General features: G+C 45.1%; 1 protein-coding gene across 12 annotated transcripts in view; it reads left to right on the top strand.

Annotated features, from left to right (window-relative positions):
• myo9ab (myosin IXAb) overlaps window positions 1–27,125 on the top strand; it is a 225,214-nt gene that overhangs the window by 182,382 nt on the left and 15,707 nt on the right. For 9 of the 12 annotated variants that reach the window (XM_071326669.1, XM_071326668.1, XM_071326667.1 and 6 more), the window contains 17 exons: window positions 238–277; window positions 1,357–1,479; window positions 1,902–1,982; window positions 2,275–2,385; window positions 2,725–2,847; window positions 3,061–3,210; window positions 3,860–4,167; window positions 7,667–9,022; window positions 9,349–9,445; window positions 9,989–10,207; window positions 11,450–11,550; window positions 11,959–12,080; window positions 16,933–17,144; window positions 19,447–19,563; window positions 23,116–23,304; window positions 26,067–26,114; window positions 26,216–26,327. In XM_071326669.1, the coding sequence (XP_071182770.1) occupies window positions 238–277; window positions 1,357–1,479; window positions 1,902–1,982; window positions 2,275–2,385; window positions 2,725–2,847; window positions 3,061–3,210; window positions 3,860–4,167; window positions 7,667–9,022; window positions 9,349–9,445; window positions 9,989–10,207; window positions 11,450–11,550; window positions 11,959–12,080; window positions 16,933–17,144; window positions 19,447–19,563; window positions 23,116–23,304; window positions 26,067–26,114; window positions 26,216–26,327 (3,509 nt within the window). The remainder of the gene's footprint in view (window positions 1–237; window positions 278–1,356; window positions 1,480–1,901; window positions 1,983–2,274; window positions 2,386–2,724; window positions 2,848–3,060; window positions 3,211–3,859; window positions 4,168–7,666; window positions 9,023–9,348; window positions 9,446–9,988; window positions 10,208–11,449; window positions 11,551–11,958; window positions 12,081–16,932; window positions 17,145–19,446; window positions 19,564–23,115; window positions 23,305–26,066; window positions 26,115–26,215; window positions 26,328–27,125) is intronic. The other 3 variants (XM_071326665.1, XM_071326672.1, XM_071326671.1) reach the window with 3 other exon arrangements.

The raw sequence follows: 27,125 nt of genomic DNA, 5'->3' as shown, positions 1-27,125 counted from the left end.
ACTCAAACCTTGATCAGCCAGTGTTCAATCCACGCTCAATATGTGTTCATACGAAATGATTCTCCTGGGGAGAGCACAGGGGCATCCTCATGTGAATATGACCAGTCTGACCATCATCATGCAGCTCGCACCACGGTCAGAAAACTGTGGTCAGGCAGTGGTCAATCCATGGTCAATGTGTGTTTATGCTGTATGTTCATTCTGTAATATATCTGACAACCAATCTCTCTCCCACAGGCGGAACAAAAACTATAAGTCCAAGCCCTGCCTACCGAAGGTAAGGGCCTTACAAAGATGTGGTCATTTTCCACCGTGAAAGTACAAGGGAGAATTTCTCTATGGCTTCAACATGATATACATATGAAAGGCCAATAGTGAAGTAATGGATTACAGCAGGGGTATTCAACCTGGGGTCTGCGAAAATAGATATATTTTAAATTACATGGGGGGGGGGGGGTGGACAAATATCACTAGCAACAACAGAATAAACAAATGTTTTATTCATAATGTCAACGTTATTTCTCAATTCCTAATATTGAGCAACTTACACTGACTGGAGTATCTAACATAGGCTTTGAAAAAACACCCGCAATTTGCAGTCGCAGTATTATTCTGGCCAACACATGGCTATCCTTTGTTTAACAAGATATATAGTTCCTATTAGCGAAAAGTGTGTGGTGTTTATGGCACCTTTCTAGCTAATAGGCTATGTTTGAGTAATTGTTTCCTTCAATTACTCATAAAAATACAAATAAAAAATCTACCAAATCGATTCATTTTTAAATGTTGAGTATCCTATTTCTCCTTGCCGTTATCATTCACCTGATGATAAGACAAGACAAGACATGATATGATGGGGGGTTGCCGGTTTGCCTTGATTACACCACTGCAGTGAAATTACAGAGCTTAAAGCTGAAATCCGTTTGCGATATTACAACAACAAAGACGTTACTACTGCAAAAACAATTTTTTACCACGATGCTGGATACCCCTCTCCTCCATTTTATCAAAACAAAAACAGTAACAAAGGCGCTGGGGCGAACTGTGGCACTGTTTCCCCCTTTACCGATTTCAGCTTTAATGAAGACAAGCATAGGTGGACATTAACAGTTGGCCGTAGAAGAATACTTATTTTGAATTATTTTGAATACAATATTGTCCATTATCATGCAAGAATGGAAATGAAACAGTATGTCATATTGTCATGTGACCATGTTCATACGGTAAATAAAAAAAGGTATGAATGCAAGACTGTAAGTCGCTCTGGCTAAAAGCGCCTGTTAAAATGTCAGAAAATGTCAGAAAAAAGAACACTCATCTGACTGTGTTCTTATGGCGATTCCTCTCTCTGTGCAGCACCTGCTGGACGTGAAGTCTCTGAGGTACCTGAGCAGTGTGACCCTCCACGACCGCATCACCAAGTCCCTCCTCCACCTGCACAAGAAGAAGAAGCCGCCCAGCATCAGCGCCCAGTTCCAGGTAAGACTCAATTTCTTTCTCGCACTCTAGTGACAGACTCTGTCAATCAGAATTTCAGCCGTTAAACCAATGCCCAATTCCAACACTCAGCTTCTACATATTCCCGAGGCACTTTGTGTAGATCTTAAAGAATTGGACAGGTGTCAAGAAATATTTATATAAATGAAACATTTACTTAAAGTGCATTTCACAAAAATGTCACAGAAATGATCTCAGATCTGCATCAAGTGTCGGGGCAAGAGGTTGAATTGGACAGGAATTGACTGTAATAAATAACATGAGCTATTATAATGCCAGGTTTATGCAATGCATTAATGTTAATGTTAATTACGAGATGTCAATATGATGGGATGCTAATGGTTATTGTGCTAATGAATTGCTGTGCTAATAAGCTAATGCCAATTGTCTCTTGCTGTGTGAAGGCCTCCCTGAACAAGCTGATGGAGACCCTGGGTCATTCGGAACCCTACTTTGTCAAGTGTATCCGCTCCAATGCAGAGAAGGTGTGTTCAGATACTGTTGTTACAGCTACTTCAGTTTGGTTAGATGCTAATGTAACTACTGACAAGCTCCAGCGAACAATAAAACCACTGAACAAACCACTGTCTGGTAATTGCATAGCCCGTTATAGCCAATTATACAACGTTTTACTGTTATTGGTTGATCTAAATCTCTCTCTTTCTCTATTGTACCTCTCTCCCCTTCTTCTTTCGTGCCTTTATTTCTGTCTCCTTCCTTCTCTCTCTGGATATTTCTCTCTCTCTCTCTGCTATCTCGCTGCTCTCTCTCTCTCAGCTCCCACTGCGTTTCAACGATGCCCTGGTGCTCAGGCAGCTGAGGTACACAGGCATGCTGGAGACTGTCCGCATCCGCCAATCAGGATACTCCATCAAATACACCTTCCAGGTAAGCCCTCGCCAACCAATCAGGATACAGCACTGTCATGGGGCACAGAATTTGCAGAACAGATACGCACACCAGATACACAATACTGTGTATTACCTACCATAGTTGAATGCACTGACTGCATTTAGCTCTAGATAAGAGTATCTGCTAAATGACTAAAATGTGAAAACTGCTGATCGATGGTCATCAGTCTCATCAATCAGAGTCTCAATGAGCTGCACGTAGACGTAGTGAAGTCACATCCACGCACTTGTAATGTAGTCAGTCTTATTAACAGCTTGTAACTTTTATCCCTCTGAGGTCACTATCGATATGTTGTCTTTCGTCTTGTCTTTGCAGGACTTTGTGCGTCACTTCCGTGTGCTCTTACCAGACAGAACTAGACCAACCAAGTCTGGCATCCGGGAGTTCTTTCGTCAGGTTCACCTAGCACCTGCTGGGTATCAAGTGGGCAACACAATGGTACGCACTCTGGGGATGTCTCTTTTTTTCTCTCTCTCTTTCGCCATCTTTCTCTCCTCTCTCTTTCTCTCACTTTGATACACGCATGCATTGCAGCCGTTGTGTTCCTATTGGGATTTCCCTGGCTGTGGGTGGGTCTGGTCATTTGTGGGTGTATCTAGTCACTGACGCCACCCCCCCCCCCCTCACCCCGGGTCTCTCTCTGTACTGCAGGTGTTCTTGCGGGAGGCAGAGCGTCAGCGGCTGCAGGCCCTGCTCCACACGGAGGTGCTGCGGTGCATTGTCACGCTGCAACGCCGCTTCCGAGCCCGGCTGGAGAGGAAACACTTCATCAGGATGAGACAGGCCGCTGATGTCATCCAGGTGAGACGACGAAGTCAGGGCACCACACCGAGTCCAGGGTTGTGTTCATTAGGGCACGCCATAGCAACATTTTTTGCAGCAGAAAACAAAATTAGCATTTCTTATTGGACAAGTCTAGGTAGTTCCTCCCTGAATGAACACGACCCCGTTACTGTCCTGGCATAACAGACTAAATAAAGCATGTGTACACAACTTCCCCGCACAGCAAGTTTTACACTAACTTTTTAGCCGTTTGTAGTAGTACCATTCTACATGACCCACAGACGTATAAAATTGTTCGTAACCAGTTTAGGTTATTGCGTAACTCTGGCGATGAAGTAGAACATCTTTTTGGAGTTGCGTAATGACTCAGTCCTGAGAATCTCTATACATCTCCTCATGCTCCGTCTATAAGAAAGAGGGGGAAATTGCCGAAATAAATAAGAAACGTGGGGCTTTTCTGGAAGCCATATTGTTTATGGAAGAGATGCTTGGCTACAAGAAGAGACTCAGTCTGCTGTCCTAATCATTGTCAGATTGAACAAAAACAAACCGAATCCGTTTTTCTTACCTCGAAAGCATTCTCAGCATTACTCCAATGCAACGATGTCACCCCAGTCAATAAATTCATTTTGTTCATTCATATTTCTTCATTCTCTCCTTTCCATAGAGGTGGTGGCGGGGCTGCCTGCTCAGACAGTCGGAGGCGGCAGTGGACCCAGCCGTCCAGGAGGAGGCAGCAGTGTGCCTGCAGGCAGCATGGAAGGGCTACAGGGAGCGCAGACTGTTCCTGCAGTGGAAGGACTCTGCCCTGATAATACAGAGGAGCTGGAGAAAGAGCAGCCAGCGCAAGGTTCTGGCGGCCATTACGGTGCAGACAGCCTGGCGGGCCTACAGAGAGAGAGCCCACAATTGTAGGACACACAGTGCAGCGACACTGCTACAGGCAGCGAGTAGGGGCTACCTGGCACGCCTAAGGTAATGAGGAGTGACAAACCGTTCTATTTTATGAAAGGTACAGGTAACTGCCAAAAATAAAGGAAACACTTGAGTAAACGAGGGACACAAAGCACACTACATGACCAAAAGTATGTGGACACCTGCTCGTCGAACATCTCTTTCCAAATCATGGGCATTAATATGGAGTTGTTGCCTCCCTTTGCTGCTATAACAGCCTCCAGTCTTCTGGGAAGGCTTTCCACTAGATGCTGGAACATTGCTGCGGGGACTTGCTTCCATTCAGCCACAAGAGCATTAGTGAGGTCGGGCACGTGTGTTGGGAGATTAGGTCTGGCTCGCAGTTGGTGTTCCAATTCATTCCAAAGGTGTTCGATGGGGTTGAGGTCAGGGCTCTGTGCAGGCCAGTCAAGTTCTTCCACACCGATCTCCACAAAACATTTCTGTATGGACCTCGCTTTGTTCACAGGAGCGCTGTCATGCTGAAACAGGAAAGGTCCTTCCCCAAACTGTTGCCACAAAGTTGGAAGCACACAATGTCATTGTACTCTGTAGCGTTAATATTTCCCTTTACTGGAACTAAGGGGCCCCAACCATGAAAAACAGCCCCAGACCACTATTCCTCCTCCACCAAATATTACAGTTTGCACTATGCAGTTGGCACTATGCAATGGGGCAGGTAGCGTTCACCTGGCATCCGCCAAACTCAGATTTGTCCGTAGGACTGCCAAGATGGTGACTCTAGAAAATTGAGTAAAGTTCAATCTCGTGCTTCTCTGCGCAGGGTTATATTTCTTCTGCACGGTAGTCAAATCAAGTTAAATTGTTTTTGTCACATGCCCCGAATACAACAGGTGTAGTAGACCTTAGAGTGAAATGCTTACTTACAAGCCCTTAACCAACAATGCAGTTTTAAGGAAAAGGTGTTAGGTAAAAAAATTGATAAGTAAGAAATAGAAATAACAAATAATTAAAGAGTAGCAGTAAAATAACAATAGCGAGGCTATATACAGGGGGTACCAGTACAGAGTCAATGTGCATGGGCACATGTTAGTCGAGGTAATTGAGGTAATATGTACATGTAGGTAGAGTTAAAGTGACTATGCATAGATAATAATCAGAGACTAGCAGCAGTGTAAAGGAGGGGGGGGGCTATGCAAATAGTCTGGGTGGCCATTTTTATTAGCTGTTCAGGAGACTTATGGCTTGGGGGTAGAAGTTGTTAACTTCTTATGGCTGCAGGGGCAGTATTGAGTAGCTTGGATGAAAGGTGCACAGAGGTGCCCATAGTAAACTGCCTGCTCCTCAGTCCCAGTTGCTAATATATGCATATTTGGATAGAAAACACTCTGAAGTTTCTAAAACTGTTTGAATGATGTCTGTGAGTATAACAGAACTCATATGGCAGGCAAAAACCTGAGAACAAATCCAAACAGGAAGTGGGAATTCTGAGGTTGGTCGATTTTCAACCAAGACCCTATTGAATACACAATGGGATATGGATGAGTTTGCACTTCCTACGGCTTCCACTAGATGTCAACAGTCTGTAGAACCTTGCCTGATGCCTCTACTGTGAAGTGGGGCCGAAGGAGATAGGAATTAGTCAGGTCTATCATGACCTGACCATGCTCTGACCATGCGTGTTCACATGAGAAGGAGCTCTGTTCCATCGCACATCTGAAGTCAATGTAATTCTCCGGTTGGAACGTTACTGAAGATTTATGTTAAAAACATTCTAAAGATTGATTCAATACATCGTTTGACATGTTTCTACTGACTGTTACGGAATTTTTTGACATTTCGTCTGCTTTTAGTGAACGCGCTTCCTGACTTTGGATTTGTTTACCAAACACGCTAACAAAAATAGCTATTTCGACATAAATGATGGACATTACCGAACAAAACGAACATTTCTTGTGGAAGTGGGAGTCCTGGGAGTGCATTCCGACGAAGATCAGCAAAGGTAAGTGAAGATTTATAATGCTTTTTATGAGTTTTGTTGACTGCACAATTTGGCGGGTAACTGTATGGCTTCCTTTTGTGGCTGAACGCTGTTCTCAGATTATTGAATATTGTGCTTTTGCCGTAAAGCTTTTGAAATCTGACACAGCGGTTGCATTAAGAACAAGTTTATCTTTAATTCTATATAAAACATGTATCTTTCATCAAAGTTTATGATGAATATTTATGTTATTTGACGTGGCTCTCTGCAATTTCTCCGGATATTTTGGAGGCATTTCTGAACATGGCGCCAATGTAAACTGAGATTTTTGGATATAAATATAAACTTTATCGAACAAAAGTCCTATGAGTGTCATCTGATGAAGATCATCAAAGGTTAGTGATTCATTTTATCTCCTATTTCTGTTTTTTGTGACTCCTGTCTTTGGCTGGGAAAATGACTGTTTGTCTGTGATTTTGCGGCGACCTAACATAATCGTTTGTGGTGCTTTCGCTGTAAATTTGGTGGGATTAACAACAAGATTACCTTTAAAATGGTATAAGATACATGTATGTTTGAGGAATTTTAATTGTGAGATTTCTGTTGTTTGAATTTGGCGCCCTGCACCTTCACTGGCTGTTGTCATATCATCCCGTTAACGGGATTGCAGCCATAAGAAGTTTTAAGAAGCCTTTTGGATCTAGACTTGTTGCTCCGGTACTGCTTGCCGTGCGGTAGCAGAGAGAACAGTCTATGGTGGCTGGAGTCTTTGACAGTTTTTAGGGCCTTCCTCTGACACTGCCTGGTATAGAGGTCCTGGATGGCAGGAAGCTTGGCCCCAGTGATGTACTGGGCCGTATGCACTACCCTCTGTAGTGCCTTGCGGTCGGAGGCCGAGCGGTTGCCATACCAGGCAGTGATGCAACCAGTCAGGATGCTCTCGATGGTGCAAGTCCTGGGGGAGCTTAGAGGAAACATTGCATTGGGTCATGTATAAAAATACCCAGTTGCCCATTATTTTGGCTACCATGGCTAGAGAGCTCAATGACTTTGAAAGAGGGATCTCAAAGGAGCATAGGGCATTTAAAGTATGTGTGTGTGTGTGTGTGTGTGTCAGTCACCAGGTCTCAACACAATTGAGCGGCACCTGAGGCAGCGTTTTCCACCACCATCAACAAAACGCTAAATGACAGAATTTCTCCTGGAAGAATGGTGTAACATCCCTCCAATAGAGTTCCAGACACTTGTAGAATCTATACCAAGGCACTTCTGGTGGCCCAACCCCTATTAAGACACTTTATCTGGGTGTTTCCTTTGTTTTGGCAGTTACCTGTATAGAAAGATGCACAATAAGGATTCCATAGGCTGAATTTTGCTCAAACCTAGATCTCAAACACCTGATTCATATAGTTTGTTCAAGATAACACAAGTGTTTTAGTGCTGGGCTGGAACAAAAGCTTGCACACTATTGCTCCCAGGTCCAAATGATCCTACATTGATGAATAACATCGGAGACGAGAAGGAATGGAAGGAAGATTGCTTTAAACTGTGTTTACTTACAATGACTGTTTCCTACAGGTTCACAGAACTAAAAGAGCAGAGTATGCATGAAAAGCAGTTGCTCAATGGACAAAGGAGCGCCACCAAAGAAGAAAGAAAGCCAGAGAGGACCATGGGCCTGGATACTGACACCTCGGACGAACAGGTCCTCGAGATCAACCACAATCATGACATCCAAGATGTCTCCACAGTCTGGCCTGCTGAAGACTCTAAGGAGTCTAAGTCGGCATGTTTAGTGAAGGAGGAGGAAGAAGGAGAGAGCGAGAGAAGCCAGAGTATAGAGGAGCCCAACTGCCACAAGACGCGGGCCAAGAGACAGAGCCGGCGCATGAGGGAGCTGGAGCAGGCCCAGTTCAGCCTGGAGCTACTCAAGGTGCGGACCCACAGCACAGGAGCGACTCTGCAAGAGGAGGAGACCCCTGTACCCCCGTGTCCGGACAGCACCCCCTGTCCCCTGGACGACCACCAGCCCTCCTCGCCCCACCGGGGCTTCCCCGTTAGCCACGGGAGCTTTGAGCTGCTCGACACCACCGTGGATGTGGAGGCGGGAAGGCCTGGTTACCCCGGTTGCCATGATAACCAGTCCACGCTGCTCTGGACCTCTTCCCAAGAGGATTTGAATGGACCAATGTCTCCAGAGTCCCAGCCCCAGCCAGAGAAGGACCCAGAGGTGGTAAATGAGAATGATCCAAGCTCCAGGATGGAGGAACTACCCGCCATGATACCATCCCCAATCAAGGAGGTGGTGGCAGAGGATCCACAAGCTACCTTCTATATCCCCTCTGAGGACCAAAGCAGTGAGCCCAAGCAAGAGAGCTCAGGCAAGCCTGTGAAGGAGAGACGAGAGTCCGCCTTACAAAGGCCCGTGGTTGTGGTCATCAGCATGCAGAAGGAGACCCCTCTGGAGGGGGAGCTGTGGGCGGCGCCAGCCCAAGAGAGTGCACTCCAGACCGGTGTGACCACCACTGCCTCCCGCCTTACACCCATCGCCGGCCTGGAAGTATCAGAGAAGGCCCAGCCACCCAGTACTGTTACCCAGCCTCGGAGAGACTTAGCTGGGGTAGACAGGTCTAGCTTGGTCCCCTCCTCCACCTCCACCCATGGCCTTTGTCCTTCCGAGGTAGACATCCAGATAGTCCCCGAGCCCAAGGCCCCATCCCAAGTCCTACCCAGCCAGGTGGAGAGGAAGGCAGGCTGGCCGGTGCAGGACAGCTGGGTCTCCACCAACAGTATCCTGGAGAGTAGGGAAGTTTCCAGCAAAGCAGCAGCCAAGGCACCACAGAAGAGCCCAACCCAGACCATCATTGTCAGTATGACCGAGAAGCCCCCCACCAACACTACATTCTGCTCTCGACGCAAGCTCCCCTTCTCCAAGTGAGTGTCATTTTGCTGTAACGTTGCTGTAATGATGCTGCTCAGTCAAAGTGTCACTTAGCAAAAGCTTTGTAATGAATTTCTTCTCTCTACACTAGCTTGACTCTGTTCACTGACGGGCAGTGTGTACAAATGAACACTTTCATTTCAACAAATCACCACAGGGCTCTTCTTTTCTCCAAATGTACAGAAATGTGTTTCTTATTTCTGTTGTTTTTCATTGCCTTGTACAGCAAAAACACAGGAAAAATATGTTTGAATAGGCAACTAAATGCGTACATTTGAAAGTCTACAAATAGTTGTAACGTTTCCTGAATGTGTTGTAGGTCTGATAAGGACCTGGTGAACCAGGAGCGGTCGTTGGCCATGCATAGACAGGAGGCCTCCGCCTCTAGAGCCACCGCTGGACAGAGAACCAAAGAGGTGGGTTGCGCACAAGTACACTACCCAAAGGACATACACACACAGAGTACACAATACACAAAGAGTTTACACATACGTATCTTGGGATTTTTTTTTTTAAAGAGTTTTGGGAGTTTTTTTTAAGAACTTACACACTGTAACTCGTTACTCATCCTGTTGTAATATACTAAAGCACTCAATGTTGTGTAGTTCATACTGATATATTGTTTAAACTAATAATAGAACGGGCAGCTGTGGCTTGTATGTGCATGTGAGAGTGTGTGCTTGTATAAGTTTGCATGTCTTGTAAATTTGTGTCCCTCAGACTGTCAGTGTGTCTCTGTGATATCCACATAGAACACATATACACACACACCGTTCCTCTCCACACACACACACACGCTCTCACACACACACACACACACACACACACACACACACACACACACACACACACACACACACACACACACACACACACACACACACACACACACACACACATCCCTATCTCCCATCACGTACCCAGACCACTGACGTGTTGTGGTGTGTGTGGTTGAGCAGGTGGGCCGGCCCGGCCCCAAAAAGAAAGCCCGTATGTCTCGGACCCGCTCCGACTTCCTGACCCGCTGTAACTCCGAGGGGGCGGGCCAGTCAGACGATGACGATGTCGACACGTTCTACACCCCCGCCCTGTCCCGCACGCTGCCCCTCCTCCCCCCGTCCCCCCTGACCCACCCCAAGGGGGGCACTGAGCCGGCCTGTTACAGTGACTCTGAAATGGTAAACGGACCCTGCAGGGGTCCAAGCGACACCCCCCCCCCCCCCCCCCCCACCCCTCTTGTCCCCTGCCTCCTACTGAACCCCCCCCCCCCCACCCCCCAGACAATTTATTTTCTCTCTGGGGGCCATGCTTACTAGCCTGAGGGTACTCTTTTAACACGACTAATCCTATTGAACTAGCATCCTCCAGCTTCGTTTAGTTTTTACCTACTGGACAGAGACATGTTTCTGTACTACTAGCTCTTTGCTTGACGCTCCTTTATTTCGCAGATAGGGAAAAACCCGACACGGGCTCAGTCCTCTTCTAGCGATAGTTTGTCGCAAAAAAAAACTTTACAGCATGGCTGCAACTGTAAGTGATAATGCCATGGTTTCAGAGCTGTGTTTTCTCCTGAAGAGAATAATCATCCTTCATAAACACGCATTACTAACCAACCACAGATCTAGGATCAGATGACCTAACCCCTAACCTTAACCTTGGAGGTTTAAAAGTTGATCTGACCCTGGGGCAGTAGTAAAGGAGCTGACCTGGAGCTGATCTGACCCTGGGGCAGTAGTCTTGTGTCTACTCTGAACTTGTGACATCCGTCTAGTTGCTGGAAGAGGAGTAATGCAATGTCCCTCTCCTCTTCGCCTGGTCCCAGAACTGTTTGTGCTGTCTTGTTAACTCCTATGGTTATCACAAACAGATCTGGGACCAGGTTAGTCCAACTAGTCTTAGCCAGAAGTGCAATCGGTGATGCATGCTGGAACCTTCTACCATTGACACCATTTCATTACTACCTTTTATTACTTCCCTAACAGGTCTTTCCGAGCATGAGCACCCTCCCTCCCTCACCCAGTCATATCTCTTTTAGTTTGAAATAGTAGTTTTCTGAGCAAATATGTCTGTACTCTATATGTTAATATGTCCATGTCTCAGTATGTAAACATGTTAGAATGTTTGTGGACTGTTAGCTGTTGTTTTGTGCAGAATGAATGAGTGATGGATGGATGCAGTAGGAACATCCAACGTGGATGTTTTTCTTTGTTCTGCGATTCAAGTTTGATTGCACTGCCCTCTAGAGGACAATGCATTTTCATGTCTCAAATGTGTCTCTTCTGTCTTTTGAGCATATGACTCAAAGACATGGCAAAATAGCCTGAGCGTTTTGATGCCCAATCAATGAATATTGAAAACATTTCACTTCCTGTTTGGTATCAAGACTTACCTTGCTACGCCCTAACTTTCTATTCTCCCAGGCTTCTCACAAGGAAGAGCATAAGAAGTTCCACAAGACTATGTCTTCAGGGGACCTGGGCAAGGTAGCAGCGCTTGGGAAGACATCCAGTCAGGATGGAAGGTAGCTACAGTACCTTCTCCTGCTCTCTAGCCCATATTACAGTAGCAAGACACAATGTCTCAGTTGATAGAGCATGGTTCTTTCAACATAGGGATTGTGGGTTCGATTCCCGGGACCACCCATACGAAAAATGGATTCACACAGGACTGTGGATAAATGTCTGCTAAATGGCATTTATTATTATTATATTACTATCATTATGCAGAGGAACAAATTAAGCTCATATTGTATTAAACAGACTATTACCCTTTTCACACAAGTTGCTGAACACGTGCCGAAAAGGACATGTGAAAAGATTATAGGAAGACAAACCCGAGCCAGCACACACTCTGGCGAATCTGGTCGGCCCAATCGAAATAGAATAAAGGTTTGTTCTAAACCGCCTGTGTGTGACTGTGTTTGTGGCAGCAGAGTGCGAGGGAAGATGCGTTTCTGGGGCAAGGCCAAGCATGCAGAGAAGAAGCTGTCCAGAGAGAAGCAGCAGACCACCAGGAGTGAGTCCACACAGGGAGACGGCACCGACAAGACAGGTAATAAATACACTGTGTGTGTGTGCGCGCAATGGACAATAAAGTTGTTCATACTATGGCATTGTTGAATACTTGTTTCTGCTAGCTTGAAGGGCATTCTAGAGCATGCGTTATTTCCCAGTAACGCATGGTATATTTGCACGGTAGAATTCAAATGCTATAGTTCATTCTGACATGTTCTATGTTTGAGCTGCTTTTGAAAGCAAAAGTCGAATTGAAAACGTAATTGGCATTGTTGAATTCGATTTTCATAATGGCAAGCTAGGGTTTGCATCCAAACTAGCAAGTCTGTTAATTTGGTTACCAAGGCAACTACTGACGCTATCTAGTAAACTTCCTAGCTACTTCAGTGGATGTTGAACACATTTCTATCGGCAAATGAGCACATTTCTATGCGTTCTCTGGAAAACAACACATCGTAGAACACAGCTTCCATGTTGCTCATCATTTTCCAGAGAACGAAATGCCCCTCGTTGATAATCCCTTACATATTGTATAACACTGGACATGTGACATTCCAAATAAATAAAGAATTGTCACATGCTTTATAAACAACAGGTGTAGACTTACAGTGAAATTCTTAATTAAGAGCCCTTCCCAACAAGCCAGAGAAAAAAATAATAACACAAGGAATAAATACACATTTTTATTTTTTTTTATTTAACCTTTTATTTAACTAGGTAAGTCAGTTAAGAACACATTCTTATTTACAATGATGGCCAAACCCTAACCCGGACGATGCTGGGCCAATTGTGCGCTGCCCTATGGGACTCCCAATCAACGCTGGTTGTGATACAGCCTGGAATCGAACAAGGGTCTGTAGTGACGCCTCTAGCACTGAGATGCAGTGCTTTAGACCGCTGTGCCACTCGGGAGCCCCATGATTGACAATAACTTGGTTACGTACACTGGGTACCCGTACCGAGTCGATTTGCAGGGGTACAAGGTAATTGAGGTATATACAGTTGAAGCCGGAAGTTTACATACACCTTAGCCAAATACATTTAAACTCAGTTTTTCACAATTCCTGACATTTAATCCTAGTCAAAATTCCCTGTCTTAGGTCAGTTAGGATCACCACTTTATTTTAAGAATGTGAAATGTCAGAATAATAGTTGAGAGAATGATTTATTTCTTTCATCACGTTCCCAGTGGGTCAGAAGTTTACATACACTCAATTAGTATTTGGTAGCATTGCTTTTAAATTGTTTAACTTGGGTCAAACGTTTTGGGTAGCCTTCCTCAAGCTTCCCACAATAAGTTGGGTCAATTTTGGCCCATTCCTCCTGACAGAGCTGGTGTAACTGAGTCAGGTTTGAAGGCACCCTTGCTGGCACATGCTTTTTCAGTTCTGCTCACAAATGTTCTATGGGATTGAGGTCAGGGCTTTGTGATGGCCACTCCAATAACTTGACTTTGATGTCCTTAAGCCATTTTGCCACAACTTTGGAAGTATGCTTGGGGTCATTGTCCATTTGGAAGATCCATTTGCAACCAAGCTTTAACTTCCTGACTGATGTCTTGAGATGTTTCTTCAATATATCCACATAATTTTCCTACCACATGATGCCATCTATTTTGTGAAGTGCACCAGTCCCTCCTGCAGCAAAGCACCCCCACAACATGATGCTGCCACCCCCGTGCTTCACGGTTGGGATGGTGTTCTTCGGCTTGCAAGCATTTTTCCTCCAAACATAACGATGGTCATTATGGCCAAACAGTTCTATTTTTGTTTCATCAGACCAGAGGACATTTCTCCAAAAAGTATGATCTTTGTCCCCATGTGCAGTTGCAAACTGTAGTCTGGCTTTTTTATGGCGGTTTTGGAGCAGTGGCTTCTTCCTTGCTGAGCAGCCTTTCAGGTTATGTTGATATAGGACTCATTTTACTGTGGATATAGATACTTTTGTACCTGTTTCCTCCAGCATCTTCCCAAGGTCCTTTGCTGTTGTTCTGCGATTGTTTCGCACTTTTCGCACCAAAGTACGTTCATCTCTAGGAGACAGAACGCGCTCCTTCCACAGCGGTATGACGGCTGCTTGGTCCCATGGTGTTTATACTTGCGTACTATTGTTTGTACAGATGAGCGTGTTACCTTCAGGCGTTTGGAAATTGCTCCCAAGGATGAACCAGACTTGTGTAGGTCTACAATGTTTTTTCTGATGTCTTGGCTTATTTATTTTGATTTTCCCATGATGTCAAGCAAAGAGGCACTGAGTTTGAAGGTAGGCCTTAAATACATCCACAGGTACACCTCCAATTGACTCAGGCTAATTGACATCATTTATCAGAAGCTTCTAAAGCCATGACATAATTTTCTGTAATTTTCCAAGCTGTTTAAAGGCACAGTCAACTTAGTGTATGTAAACTTCTGACCCACTGGAATTGTGATAGTGAATTATAAGTGAAATAATCTGTCTGTAAACAATTGTTGAAAAAATTACTTGTGTCATGCACAAAGTAGATGTCCTAATTGACTTGCCAAAGCTATAGTTAGTTCACAAGAAATTTGTGGAATGGTTGAAAAACGAGTTTTAATGACTCCAACCTAAGTGTATGTAAACTTCTGACTTCAACTGTTTGTACATATAGGTAGGGGTAAAGTGACTAGGCAACAGAATAGGTAATAAACAGTAGCAGCAGTGTATGTGATGAGTTAAAAGAGTTAGCGTTAAAAGGGTATCTATTTGTTTAACTATTTAGTAGTCATGTCTTGAAGCTGTTAAGGGACCTGTTGGTTCCAGACTTGGTACATCGGTACTGCTTGCCGTGTGGTAGCAGAGAGAACAGTTTGTGGCTTGGGTGGCTGGAGTCTTTGACAATTTGTAGGGCCTCCCTCTGACACTGCCTGGTATAGAAGTCCTGGATGGCAAGGAGCTCGGCCCTAGTGATTTACTGGGCGCGTACGCACCCCCCCCCCTGAGGGGGAAGAGGCATTGTCGTGCCTTCTTCACAACTGTGTGTGTGGACCATGTTAATTTACAGCTTACAATTGGCTCATTCACCCCCCCCTCCTCCCACCTGTAATTTTTCCCCAGGTCGTTGCTGTAAATGAGAATGTGTCTCAGTCAACTTACCTGGTAAAATAAGGGTAAAAAAATTAATAATAAAAATAAATAAATATTTCCTTAGTGATGTGGACACCGAGGAACTTGAAGCTCTCGACCTGCTCCACTACAGCCCCGTTGATGTGGATGGGGGCGTGCTCCGCCCTCAATTTCCTGTAGTCCACAATCAGATAGTTTGTCTTGCTGGGGAGAGGTTGTTGTCCTGGCACCACACTGCCAGGTCACTGCCCTTCTCTCTATAGGCGGTATCATCATTGTCGGTGATCAGGCCTACCACTCTTGTGTCGTTAGCAAGCTTAATGATGGTGTTGGAGTCGTGCACGGCCACACAGTTGTGGGTGAACAGGGAGTACAGGAGAAGACTAAGCACACACCCCAGTGGGGCCCCCCGTGTTGAGGGTCAGCTTGGTGGATGTGTTGTTGCCCACCCTCACCACCTGGGGTGGCCCGTCAGGAAGATCCAATTGCAGAGGGAGGTGTTCAGTCCTAGAGTTCTGTGCTTAGTGATGAGCTTGAAGGGCACTACGGTGTTGTAACACTGAGCTGTAGTCAATGAACAGCTTTCTCACATAGGTGTTCCTCTTGTCCAGGTGGGAGAAGCCAGTATGGAGTGCAATAGGAATTGTGTCATCTGTGGATCTGTTGGGGCGGTATGCAAATTAGAGTGGGTCCATTGTGTCTTAGATGATGGTGTTGATGTGAGCAATGACCAGCCTTTCAAAGCATTTCATGGCTACAGATGAGTGCTACGGGGCGATAGTCATTTAGACAAGTTACTTTGGCATTCTTGGGCACAGGGACTATGGTGGTCTGCTTGAAACATGTAGTTATTTCAGACTGGGTTAGGGAGATGTTGAAAATGTCAGTGAAGACACCCGCCAGCTGGTCAGCGCATGCCCCGAAGTACACTTCCTGATAATCTGTCTTGCCCACGGCTTTGTGAATGTTAACCTGTTTAAATATCCTACTCACATCGGCTAAGGAGAGCGAGATCACACAACTTCGTCCGTAACTGCTGGTGCTCTCATGTATGGTTCATTGTTGGTTCCCTCGAAGCGAGCATAGAAGGCATTTAGCTCGTCTGGTAAGCTCACGTCAATGGGCGGCTCGCGGCTTGGTTTTCCTTTGTAATCCGTGATAGTTTGCAAGCCCTGCCACATCCAACGAGTGTCAGAGCCGGCATGGTAGGATTCGATCTTAGTCCTGTATTAACGTTTGTGTGTGTGATGGCTCGTCGGAGGTTGTAGCGGGATTTCTTATAAGCTTCCAGGTTAGTGTCCCGCTCCTTGAAGGCGGCAGCTCTAGCTTTTAGCTTAGTGTGGATGTTGCCTGTAATCCATGGCTTTTGGTTGGGGTATGTACGTACACTCACTGTGGGGATGACGTCATCAATGCACTTATTAATGAAGCCGGTGACTTGATGTGGTGAACTCTTCAATGTTATCAATGAACACATTCCAGTCTGTGCTAGCGAAGCAGTCCTGTAGCTTAGCATCCGCTTCATCAGACCACTTCCGTATTGAGTGCGTCAGTGGTACTTCCTGTTTGAGTTTTTGCTTGTAATCAGGAATCAGGAGGATAAAGTTTTGGTCAGATTTGTCAAAGGGAGGGCAGGAAGAGCCTTGTAGGTGTTTCTGTTTGTGGATTAAAAGTGATCCTGAGTTTTGTTGCCTCTAGTTGCACAGGTGACGTGCTGTTAAAAATAAAACTGAATAGAAAACCAAAACAATTGTCTTCACAACACCGTTACTGTATCTTTGTCTCTCTGTGCTTTGCGGGTCAAGATGGCACGTCATCTCCCCCCCACAGTCCCGACCTGACTGCAACCAGGGGCCGGGATTCCAAGGAGAACAAGGACCCCTCTCCCAAAGTGCGGAGACGCAGCGTCAAGATCAGCAGCGTGGCCCTAGAGCCTGCCCAGTGGCAGAACGACGCTCTGCACATCCTCACCAGCGCCCATGACTACAGGAGCATGAATGACTTCCTCATGAAGAAGGTAGGCAGACTGACAGAGGGATACGCAGGTAGACAGACTATGTACACCTGTCCGTCTTACACACACTCTCAAGTAAATGCACAGGGCACCACAGAATACTGTTGGTTTCCTAATTAAGATGATGCACAAAACACAATACACACACACACAGATGCACGCTCACACGTACAGAAGTGTACACAAACAGTGCGTTCAGAAAGTATTCAGACCCCTTCCCTTTTTCCAAATTTTGTTTCGTTACAGCCTTATTCTAAAATGGATTAAATAAATAAAAATCCTCATCAATCTACACACAATACCCAATAATGACAAAGCGAAAACAGGTTTTTAGAAACTTCTGCAATGTATTACAAATAAAAACAGATACCTTATTTACATAAGTATTCAGACTCTTTGCTATGAGACTCGAAATTGAGCTTAGGTGCATCTTGTTTCCATTGATCATCCTTGAGATGTTTCTACAACCTGATTGGAGTCCAGCTGTGGTAAATTCAATTGATTGGACATGATTTGGAAAGGCACACACCTGTCTATATAAGGTCCCACAGTTGACAGTGCATGTCAGAGCAAAAACAAAGCCATGAGGTCGAAGGAATTATCCGTAGAGCTCAGAGACAGGATTATGTTGAGGCACAGATCTGGGGAAGGGTACAAAAAAAAAAAAATCTGCAGCATTGAAGGTCCCCAAGAACACAGTGGCCTCCATCATTCTTAAATGGAAGAAGTTTGGAACCACCAAGACTCTTCCTAGAGCTGGAGGCCTGGCCAAACTGAGCAATCAGGGGAGAAGGGCCTTGGTCAGGGAGGTGACCAAGAACCCGATGGTCACTCTGACAGAGCTCCAGAGTTCCTCTGTAGAGATGGGAGAAACTTCCAGAAGGACAACCATTTCCGCAGCACTCCACCAATCAGGCCTTTATGGTAGAGTGGCCAGACGGAAGCCACTCCTCATTAAAAGGCACCTGACAGCCCGCTTGGAATTTGCCAAAAAGCACCTAAAGACTGTCAGACCATGAGAAACGAGATTCTCTGTTCTGATGAAACCAAGGTTGAACTGTTTGGCTTGAATGCCAAGCATCAAGTCTGGAGGAAGTCTGGAGGAAACCTGGAACCATCCCAATGCTGAAGCATGGTGGTGGCAACGTCATGCTGTGGGGATGTTTTTCAGCGGCAGGGACTGGGAGACTAGTCAGGATTGAGGCAAAGATGAACGGAGCAAGGTACAGAGAGTTCCTTGATGAAAACCTGCTTCAGAGCACTCAGGACCTCAGACTAGGGTGAAGGTCCACCTTCCAACAAGACAACGACCCTAAGCACACAGCCAAGACAACACAGGAGTGGCTTCGGGACAAGTCTCTGAATGTGCTTAAGTGGCCCAGCCAGAGCCCGGACTTTAACCCGATCGACCATCTCTGGAGAGACCTGAAAACACCTGTGCAGTGACGCTCCCCGTCCAACCTGACAGAGCTTGAGAGGATCTGCAGAGAAGAACGGGAGAAACTCACCAAATACAGGTCTGCCAAGCTTGTAGCATCATACCCAAGAAGACTCAAGGCTGTAATCTCTGCCGAAGGTGCTTTACAAAGTACTGAGTAAAGGCTCTGAATGCTTATGTAAATGTTATATTTCAGTTTTTTTATATATATAAATTAGCAAACATTTCTAAAAACCTGTTTTTGTTTTGTCATTATGGGCTATTGTGTATAGATTGATGAAGGGGGGGGGAAAGCAAATGAATTAATAATTGAATAAGGCTGTAACATAACAAAATGTGGAGAAAGTCAAGGGGTCTGAATATTTCCGAATGAACTGTACATTCACCAACATACACTTATTCTCAAATACAGTCGTGTAAATGACTTCATCATTAAAGGTAGACTCAGCGATAGGTCGTAGATGCAGACAGTAAACAGCATAATGGGTCGTTGTAGCGTGAGGCTCAACTTCTCCGCTGTTTTGGTCCTGTGGCTATACCAGGCTGCAACAGCGTGATGCCAACCCGTGCACATACGCAGATACTGTGTGTGACTGTGCGAGAGCAATGTCTTGCATTTCGCTACTCTCAAAATCTGCGGTGCTACTCGTCTACCTTTAACTTAGTGTACACACACCAGAACGCTACACACACACACACATACACACACCAGAATGCTAAAGCAGTACTGTATTGTACTATGCCGTATAATACGATAGTCACATATTTACACAGCAGCAGCATACTTTAGGTTTTGTAGACTACAGTATTTGATGAGTTTGATGAAGAAAACCTGTATTTATTATGACCATTTATTGTACCACGTAGATCAATGACCTGGACTCTGAGGACGGCAAGAAGGACACCTTGGTGGATGTGGTCTTCAAGAAGGCTCTGAAGGAGTTCCGCCTCAACATATTCAACTCCTACTCGACCGCTCTGGCTGTGAGTACCACTGTGGTTGCTTCGCGGTCCTTTCAAGTCTGAAGGTTTTATCAGTCGTATGTACAGGATACACATGGTATGCACCGTCCAACAAAATGCTTACTTGCAGGTTCCTTCGCAACAATAATAAAAGATAAGATTTTGAACATAAAGTTAATGGCTTAGTAGAATAGAATAAACATTTTATCATAAGTATAATACAGGAGGCACAATTTATAGTACAATAATTACACATGTATCAGTGAAAAGGGAGATTAGCAATTAAATAAGAGTCTAGTAGCAGCAATTGTGGTGTGTGTGGGGGGGGGTGTTAGTAGGGCTGTTATGGTGACTGTATTTCTGCCACACTGGCATTCACGAGTCATGACCGCAGTCAAATTCCACATGACGTTGAGTCACGGTAACTAGGCTTCTCCAAAACTGCGCTCTGATGCCGCTGATGGTCATTAGTAGGCTACTAAACTTTCTAACGGCCAATCGTTAATGGCCTGATACTCAATGATATATTGTCCCTTTAATCCATGGGTGTCAAACTCTGGCCCGCGGGCCAAATTTGGCCCGCGGGGTAATTATATTTGGCCCGCGAGACAATACCAAATTACTACTAGAGCTGGCCCGCCGGTATTATACAGCGCATTCACCGCTAATACTACGAATCCCATAATGCTCTGCTGTTGTTTTCACGCGCCAATCAGGACAGGACCCAGAAACGCCCTCTCCTCTGTGACAGTAGTCATAGCAACATAGACGCTACAACTGTCAGCGCGCTATCCCTTCCCAAAAATGGCGAAAAGAAAGGCAGAAAACAGGAGCTTTCTGGACAAGTGGGAGGCAGAATATCTGTTTACATATGTAAAAGACAAACCTGTTTGTCTTGTTTGTGGAGTCAACGTGGCTGTAAGTAAGGAGTACAACATTAGACGACACTATGAAACGAAACACCATGACAAATACAAGGACCTGGACATGACTCAAAGGAGCCAGAAAGTAGAGGAGATTAAAATAAGTTTGGTTTCACAACAGAATATGTTCAAAAAAGCCACATCACAAAGTGAGGCTGCTGTAAATGCTAGTTATATAGTGGCAGCAGAGATCGCAAAATCAGCCCGGCCCTTTAATGAGGGAGAGTTCGTGAAAAAGTGCATGATGAAAGTTTGTGACCTCGTATGCCCAGAGAAAAAGCAAGCATTTTCAAACGTGAGCCTGAGCAGGAATTACATTTTATTTATTTAATAAATGAATGCCATTGATGTGTTTTTTCATTTGAAATTCGATTTTGCATGTCTCCACTATTAAATTATATATTGTATGGTAATAAGCGATGCTTGTTCCATATTCAATGTTAAAGCAAAACTTGTTTGGGTCCATATTAAAAGGTTCATTTGTTCAATGTTGGCCCGCGACTTTGTTCAGGTTTTACATTTTGGCCCACTGGGTATTTGAGTTTGACACCCCTGCTTTAATCAGTCTGTCATCAATGCAAATGCAATGGAAAATCAAGTCAAACACTTCATGAGAGCCCTGGCATTCAGAGTTTATGTGGAATAGGATCACCTCTTGTGTAGAAAGAGCCAGCTCCGCATAGCTGGTTGATGCATGGAATTAAATGTGTGTTCCTATAAGCCCATGTTGCGCAACATTTTTATAGGCCTTTGATGGCCTCTATTAAAAATAGGAGGATACCATCAGCTTTCTATAGGCTTGCTATATTTATTTCTCAACTTTCCTAATATTAAGCACATTGCTTTCCTTTACAACCTGAGTAGCCTACCTGGCTGGCATGAAAATGAACCGCAGGAAAAGCATCCTCCATTCGCTATTTAAGTGCATACCGATGACATGTCTATTGGTCCATTCTAAATCAAACTAATTTCACACATATATTATTTAGTATATGTAAAGTCAAGATTAAATTCAGAATGGTCTGATGGGTGAGAATTGTATCACTGTTTGTGCCTAGAGTGTGCAGTCTAAGGCAAGAAACAACGCGTGCATTTTGTTCCCTGCCTTTTTCAAATCATAGTTGCGTGCATTGTGTCATGTAGCCTAGCCCATAGGCCTAGATATTGTGATAAGATTTGTATCACAGCTGAAGTGGCCAAATAAAGTAAGTTTTTATTGGGACAGTGAAATTTTTTGTTGTTTTGGCTCTGTCCTCGAACACTTTGGATTTGAAATGATACAATGACTATGAGGTTAAAGTGTCAGGTTTAATTTGAGGGTATTTTCCATCCATATCGGGTGAACCGTTTAGAAATTTCAGCCCTTTTAGTACATAGTCCCCCTATTTTAGGGGACCAAAAGTATTGGGACAAATTCACTTATGTGTAGTAAAAAGTTTACTATTTGTTCCCATATTTCTACGGAGCAATTCCCATACCAGGCCGTGATGCAACCGGTCGAGACGCTCTCAATGGTGCAGCTGTAGTATTTGGAGAGGACCCGGGTTGGCATGCCAATATTCTTCAGCCACCTTAGGAAATGGACACGCTGTTGCACCCTCTTGACAAGAGTGGTGGTGTTGTTGGTCCATGACCAGTCCTCGGTGGACGCAGAGGAACTAAAAACTGCTGACTCGCTCTACTGCAGTCCCGTTGATGTGGATCAGGGCGTGTTCCCTCTTCTGCTTCCTGAAGTCAACAATCAATTACTTTGTTCTGCTGACATGGAGGGAGAGGTTGTTGTCCTAGCACCACAAACACTTACCTCCTCCCTATAGGCTGACTCGTCGTTGTTGGTTATCAGGCCTACAACCGTGGTGTCGTCAGCAAACTTGATGATGGAGTTGGTGCCGTGCAAAGCCACGCAGTCGAGGGTGAACAGGAAGTACAGCAGAGGGCTGAGGACACAACCCTGTGTTAAGAGTCAGTGTGGAGGAGGTATTGCCAATCCTCACAGCCTGTGGTCTGCCCGTCAGGAAGTTCAGGATCCAGTTGCAGAGGGTGGTGCCCAGACCCAGGGCTCTGTACTTGGTAACTAGCTTGGAGTGAACAATAGTGTTGAATGCTGAACTGTACTCAATGAACAGCATTCTCACATAGGTGTTCCTCTTGTCCAAAGAGAAAATTGAAGTGGGTCCAGTGTGCCTGGCATGCTGGCCTTGATGTGGGCCATGACCAACCTCTCAAAGCATTTCATGATGAAAGGGGTGAGTGCGATTGGGAGATAACCAAGGTGGCATGGCCAAATGACTTTCTTGGGCGCTGGTCACGATGACTTTTACAGTGGGCCTCAAGGTACTGGGCACCCCAATCACAACCGTCAGTGACCACAAATGCTTTTTTACTTGGACAGTGGCTGACTGTATTGTAGCACATGAATCGATTTTTGTAATCTTGCCTCCCTCACTACTACTTTCCTCCTCATCTCTGCCTGTCCCATACTACTTTAGACGGTAGTACTGTAATCAATTGCATTATAACACTTTCTCAAAAGATCTCAAAACTCTTTACAGTAACACATATGGGATTTTTCCGCTAATATCTTCTTCTCCTCGTTCCCTCATCCCAATCCCCCACATCTCTTCCTTCTCCCCCTTTCCCTCTCCTCCAGATGGATGACGGTAAGAGTATCCGTTATAAGGACCTGTACGCCCTGTTTGAACACATCCTGGAGAAGAGCATGCGGCTGGAGCAGAGGGACTGGCGCGAGTCGCCCGTCAAGGTCTGGGTCAACACCTTCAAGGTCTTCCTGGATGAGTTCATGACCGAGTACAAGCCCATGGACAGCACCATCGGCAAGGTAGGGTTTGTGTGAGCGGGTGGAAGGATTTTGGCTGGGCGGGTGGGTGGGTGAGTGCTTGCGTCCGTACATGTGTCAATGCGTGTGTGTTGTTTATTTAGAATATGCTTCGACGGGTCAGTCCCATTGAGATGGAAATCCTATAGCAGTCTTACAAGCTGATGCATGGCATGTTGGATCAGTGTTAATTTGGTCAACAGAAATCGTGACAGCAGTGCGAAGGACACGTGACACCCGGCACACACAGCCTACATCAGCTGGTGAGCTGCAGGGGAGCAAGCGAGAAGTGTAGGCAGACAGGCTCCGCTCTGGTCCCGCTTTCGATTATACACATCGTGCAGGCAACTCTCTTGCTTCCCTGTAGCAAACCAGTCACCACCAGCCTTCTAGTTAGCTACCCTTTGCCTGGTTAAGAAACACAAGCTAGGGCCTCCCGAGTGGCGTGGCGCGGTGGTCTAAGGCACTGCATCGCAGTGCTAGCTGTGCCACTAGAGATTCTGTTTTTGAGTCTAGACTCTGTCGCAGCCGGCCACGACCAGGTGACCCACAATTGGCCCAGCGTAGTCCGGGTTTGGTGGAGGGTTTCGCCGGCTGGGATGTCCCTGTCCCATCGCGCACTAGCGACTCCTGTGGCGGGCCGGGCGCAGTGTACGCTGACACGGTCGCCAGGTGCACGGTGTTTCCTCCGACACATTGGTGCGGCTGGCTTCCAGGTTAAGTGGCCAGTGCGGCTTGGTTGGGTTGTGTTTCGGAGAACGCACGGCTCTCGACCTTCGCCTCTCCCCGAGTCCATATGGGAGTTGCAGCGATGAGACAAGACTGTAACTACCAATTGGATACCACGAAATTGGGGAGAAAAAGGGGTATAAAAAAACACACGCTGCTTCAAGAAAATTGAAACAATAGCATCATTTAGTTTAAGAGAAAAAAAACAGTATGTTTTTCTCTCCCTTCAGTATAGAGAAGTAGTCTGTCTTTGATTTTGTAGTCTCGCTCAACCCTCCTACTTTCCCCACTGCATTTCAAAGCCAGATTCTGTAGCCACGTCTCCCTCTTTCCCTCAGAGAAAACGGCTTGAGAGATTACCGTTCAAAAGACCCATAATGCTGTTTCTTTCTATCGTGCATTGGTGGGCTGCGTTTTACATTCATAAAGCATATCGCGGGCCATTCTAGAACTAGGCTACTTAACCGTTTTATGCTACTGGGCCGCGTACAGCAGGATGCAACATTTTGGAACGTTCAGGTAGGCTCTGCAGGCTGCCATTAGCAACTCCAATTATCCTTAAAACGTCTTCTGTGTTTGATTCTTTTTTAAATAATCGGTTCAAGGACATACATCTGGTGTATTAGAAGCAATTATTGGTACCATGATTGTCTTCAAATGTTGTATTTATCTACACAAAGATTGACCAAGAAGATTGCCATTTGCCTATTCACTATCATGCGGGATCCTGTTTTCTGCTAACAATGCCTGAAGTACCGCGGTCAGCCTTGAACTTCTGTGGCTTCAATGAGCGCGGGGTCAGTCGTTCTCCCTGGGAATAACATTGGCTCTACTCATGGAATTCCGTCTGCAACATTCAAGAAAGTTTTGCAACTGAACGTGGCCCTACTAACATTACCAGTAGCCTATACGTAAACATTTGGTGGCACACAAAGAAAGTAAAAGAGATAGCAAACAATTTATTGACTACATTTCTCTTGCCACTACACTATAACTGACTTGGTAAATAACTTTATTTTGAGTCAATGTGGATCCAGTGACTCAGCACTTGGACCAGGACTCCAGCCATAGGGACTCGACCATTGGGGACTCTAGGTTTAGTGACTCGACTACATCACTGGGCGAAACGGCCATTAGTTGTCGTTCTACTTTTGGACATCAATGTGGCTTCGGCATCCGTGGAACGTTGATAACAAAGGCAATGATGCCACTGAGGTGCAACCCATACTACTTTGCGGCACCATCTGGTGATTGTGCTTCTCTCTCTCGCTCTGTCTCTCTCGCTCTGTCTCTCTCGCTCTGTTTCTCTCGCTCTGTCTCTCTCGCTCTGTCTCTCTCGCTCTGTCTCTCTCGCTCTGTCTCTCTCGCTCTGTCTCTCTCGCTCTGTCTCTCTCGCTCTGTCTCTCTCGCTCTGTCTCTCTCGCTCTGTCTCTCTCGCTCTGTCTCTCTCGCTCTGTCTCTCTCGCTCTGTCTCTCTCGCTCTGTCTCTCTCGCTCTGTCTCTCTCGCTCTGTCTCTGTGCTTGCTAGATAATGTGCAATATTTATGTAGGCTGAATTAGGAATTTACATGGGCAGATCATTCATATATATTCTTAGATATGTTTGTCATATGTCTGCTGTTGAAGAGAATAGGATGTTATGCAGAAAAATATGTTGGTAGGACATGGCTATGTATGTTTGTGCACATGGAAGTCAGTGATTTATGCTTACTATAGGTTAAAGAGGAAATACAAATGTGATTTGACTAAAATGTGACAAATTAAGGGCATATAGTTTACAAAAATGGCCCATTGTTTTCGTCATTTTTAACAATAACTACACCAAGTCGTTATTTAAATGACCAAAATGTGACTAAGTGATATTTTTGTCAAAATGATGAAGACTAGACTAAATGTCAAAAAAGATTGCCAACATTAACACTGTGTTGGATGTATGGGTGGGTGCATGGCATGTTGGATGGATGGGTGGGCGAAGGCTTGATGGGCGAAGGCCTGATGGGACTAGTCACTGGTCTGTCTGTCTCCTGTTCTCTTAGGCCCCCAAACCAGAACGCAAGAAGAGGAGGAAAAAGGAACCTGACATTGTGAGTATTATATTCTATACCGTATCTCTACACTTTGTAATGCATTTGATGGCTGTATCTTTATGGCAAACTGAGTTGAGCCCCTCTATCACCGTCTGTAGGTTGAGGAGCACAATGGGCACATCTTCAAGTCCACCCAGTACAGCATCCCCACCTACTGCGAATACTGCTCCTCTCTTATCTGGATGATGGACCGGGCCTGCGTCTGCAAACGTGAGTTCACACACACACATTAACAGTTCCACTCCACACATACACTCCACACAAAAAATGGTCGAAGACTCCAGTCACCCAAGTTATAGACTGTTCACTTTGTTTGTTTTTTACACTACTCGCTGTTTATTATCTAGTCATAGTCACTTTACACCTACCTACATGTACAAATTACCTCGACTAACCTGAACCCCAGCACATTGACTCGCTACCTGTATCCCCTGTATATAGCCTCATTATTGTTATTGTTACTTTTTAGATTTTTTACTTTAGTTGATTTAGTAAATATTTATTAACTCTATTTTCTTCAAACTGCGTTGTTCGTTAGGGGCTTGTAAGTAAGCATTTCTCGGTAAGGTACCTGTTGTATTCGGCGCATTTGTGACATTCGATTTGATATACAGTGCCTTCAGAACGTATTCACATCCCTTGACTTTTCCCACATTTAGTTGTGTTACAAAGTGGGATTAAACTGGATTTGATTGTCTTTTTTTTGTGTCAACAATCTAAACAAAATACTCTGTCAAAATGGAAGAAAAAGTCAAATGTTTTAAGGATTTATGGAAAATGAAACACTAATATCTTGATTAGATAAGTATTCAACCCCCTGAGCCAATACATGTCAGAATCACCTTTGGCAACGATTACAGCAATGAGTCTTCCTGGGTAAGTCTCTTAAGAGCTTTGTTTCACCTGGATTGTACAATATTTGACCATTATTCTTTCAAAAATTCTTCAAGCTCTGTCAAGGTGGTTGTTGGTCATTGCTAGAAAGCCATTTTCAAGTCTTGCCATAGA

The sequence above is a fragment of the Salvelinus alpinus genome, chromosome 9 (genome assembly GCF_045679555.1).
Source record: "Salvelinus alpinus chromosome 9, SLU_Salpinus.1, whole genome shotgun sequence".
Lineage (NCBI taxonomy): Eukaryota > Metazoa > Chordata > Actinopteri > Salmoniformes > Salmonidae > Salvelinus > Salvelinus alpinus.
This window is presented reverse-complemented; position numbering and strand designations above follow the sequence as displayed.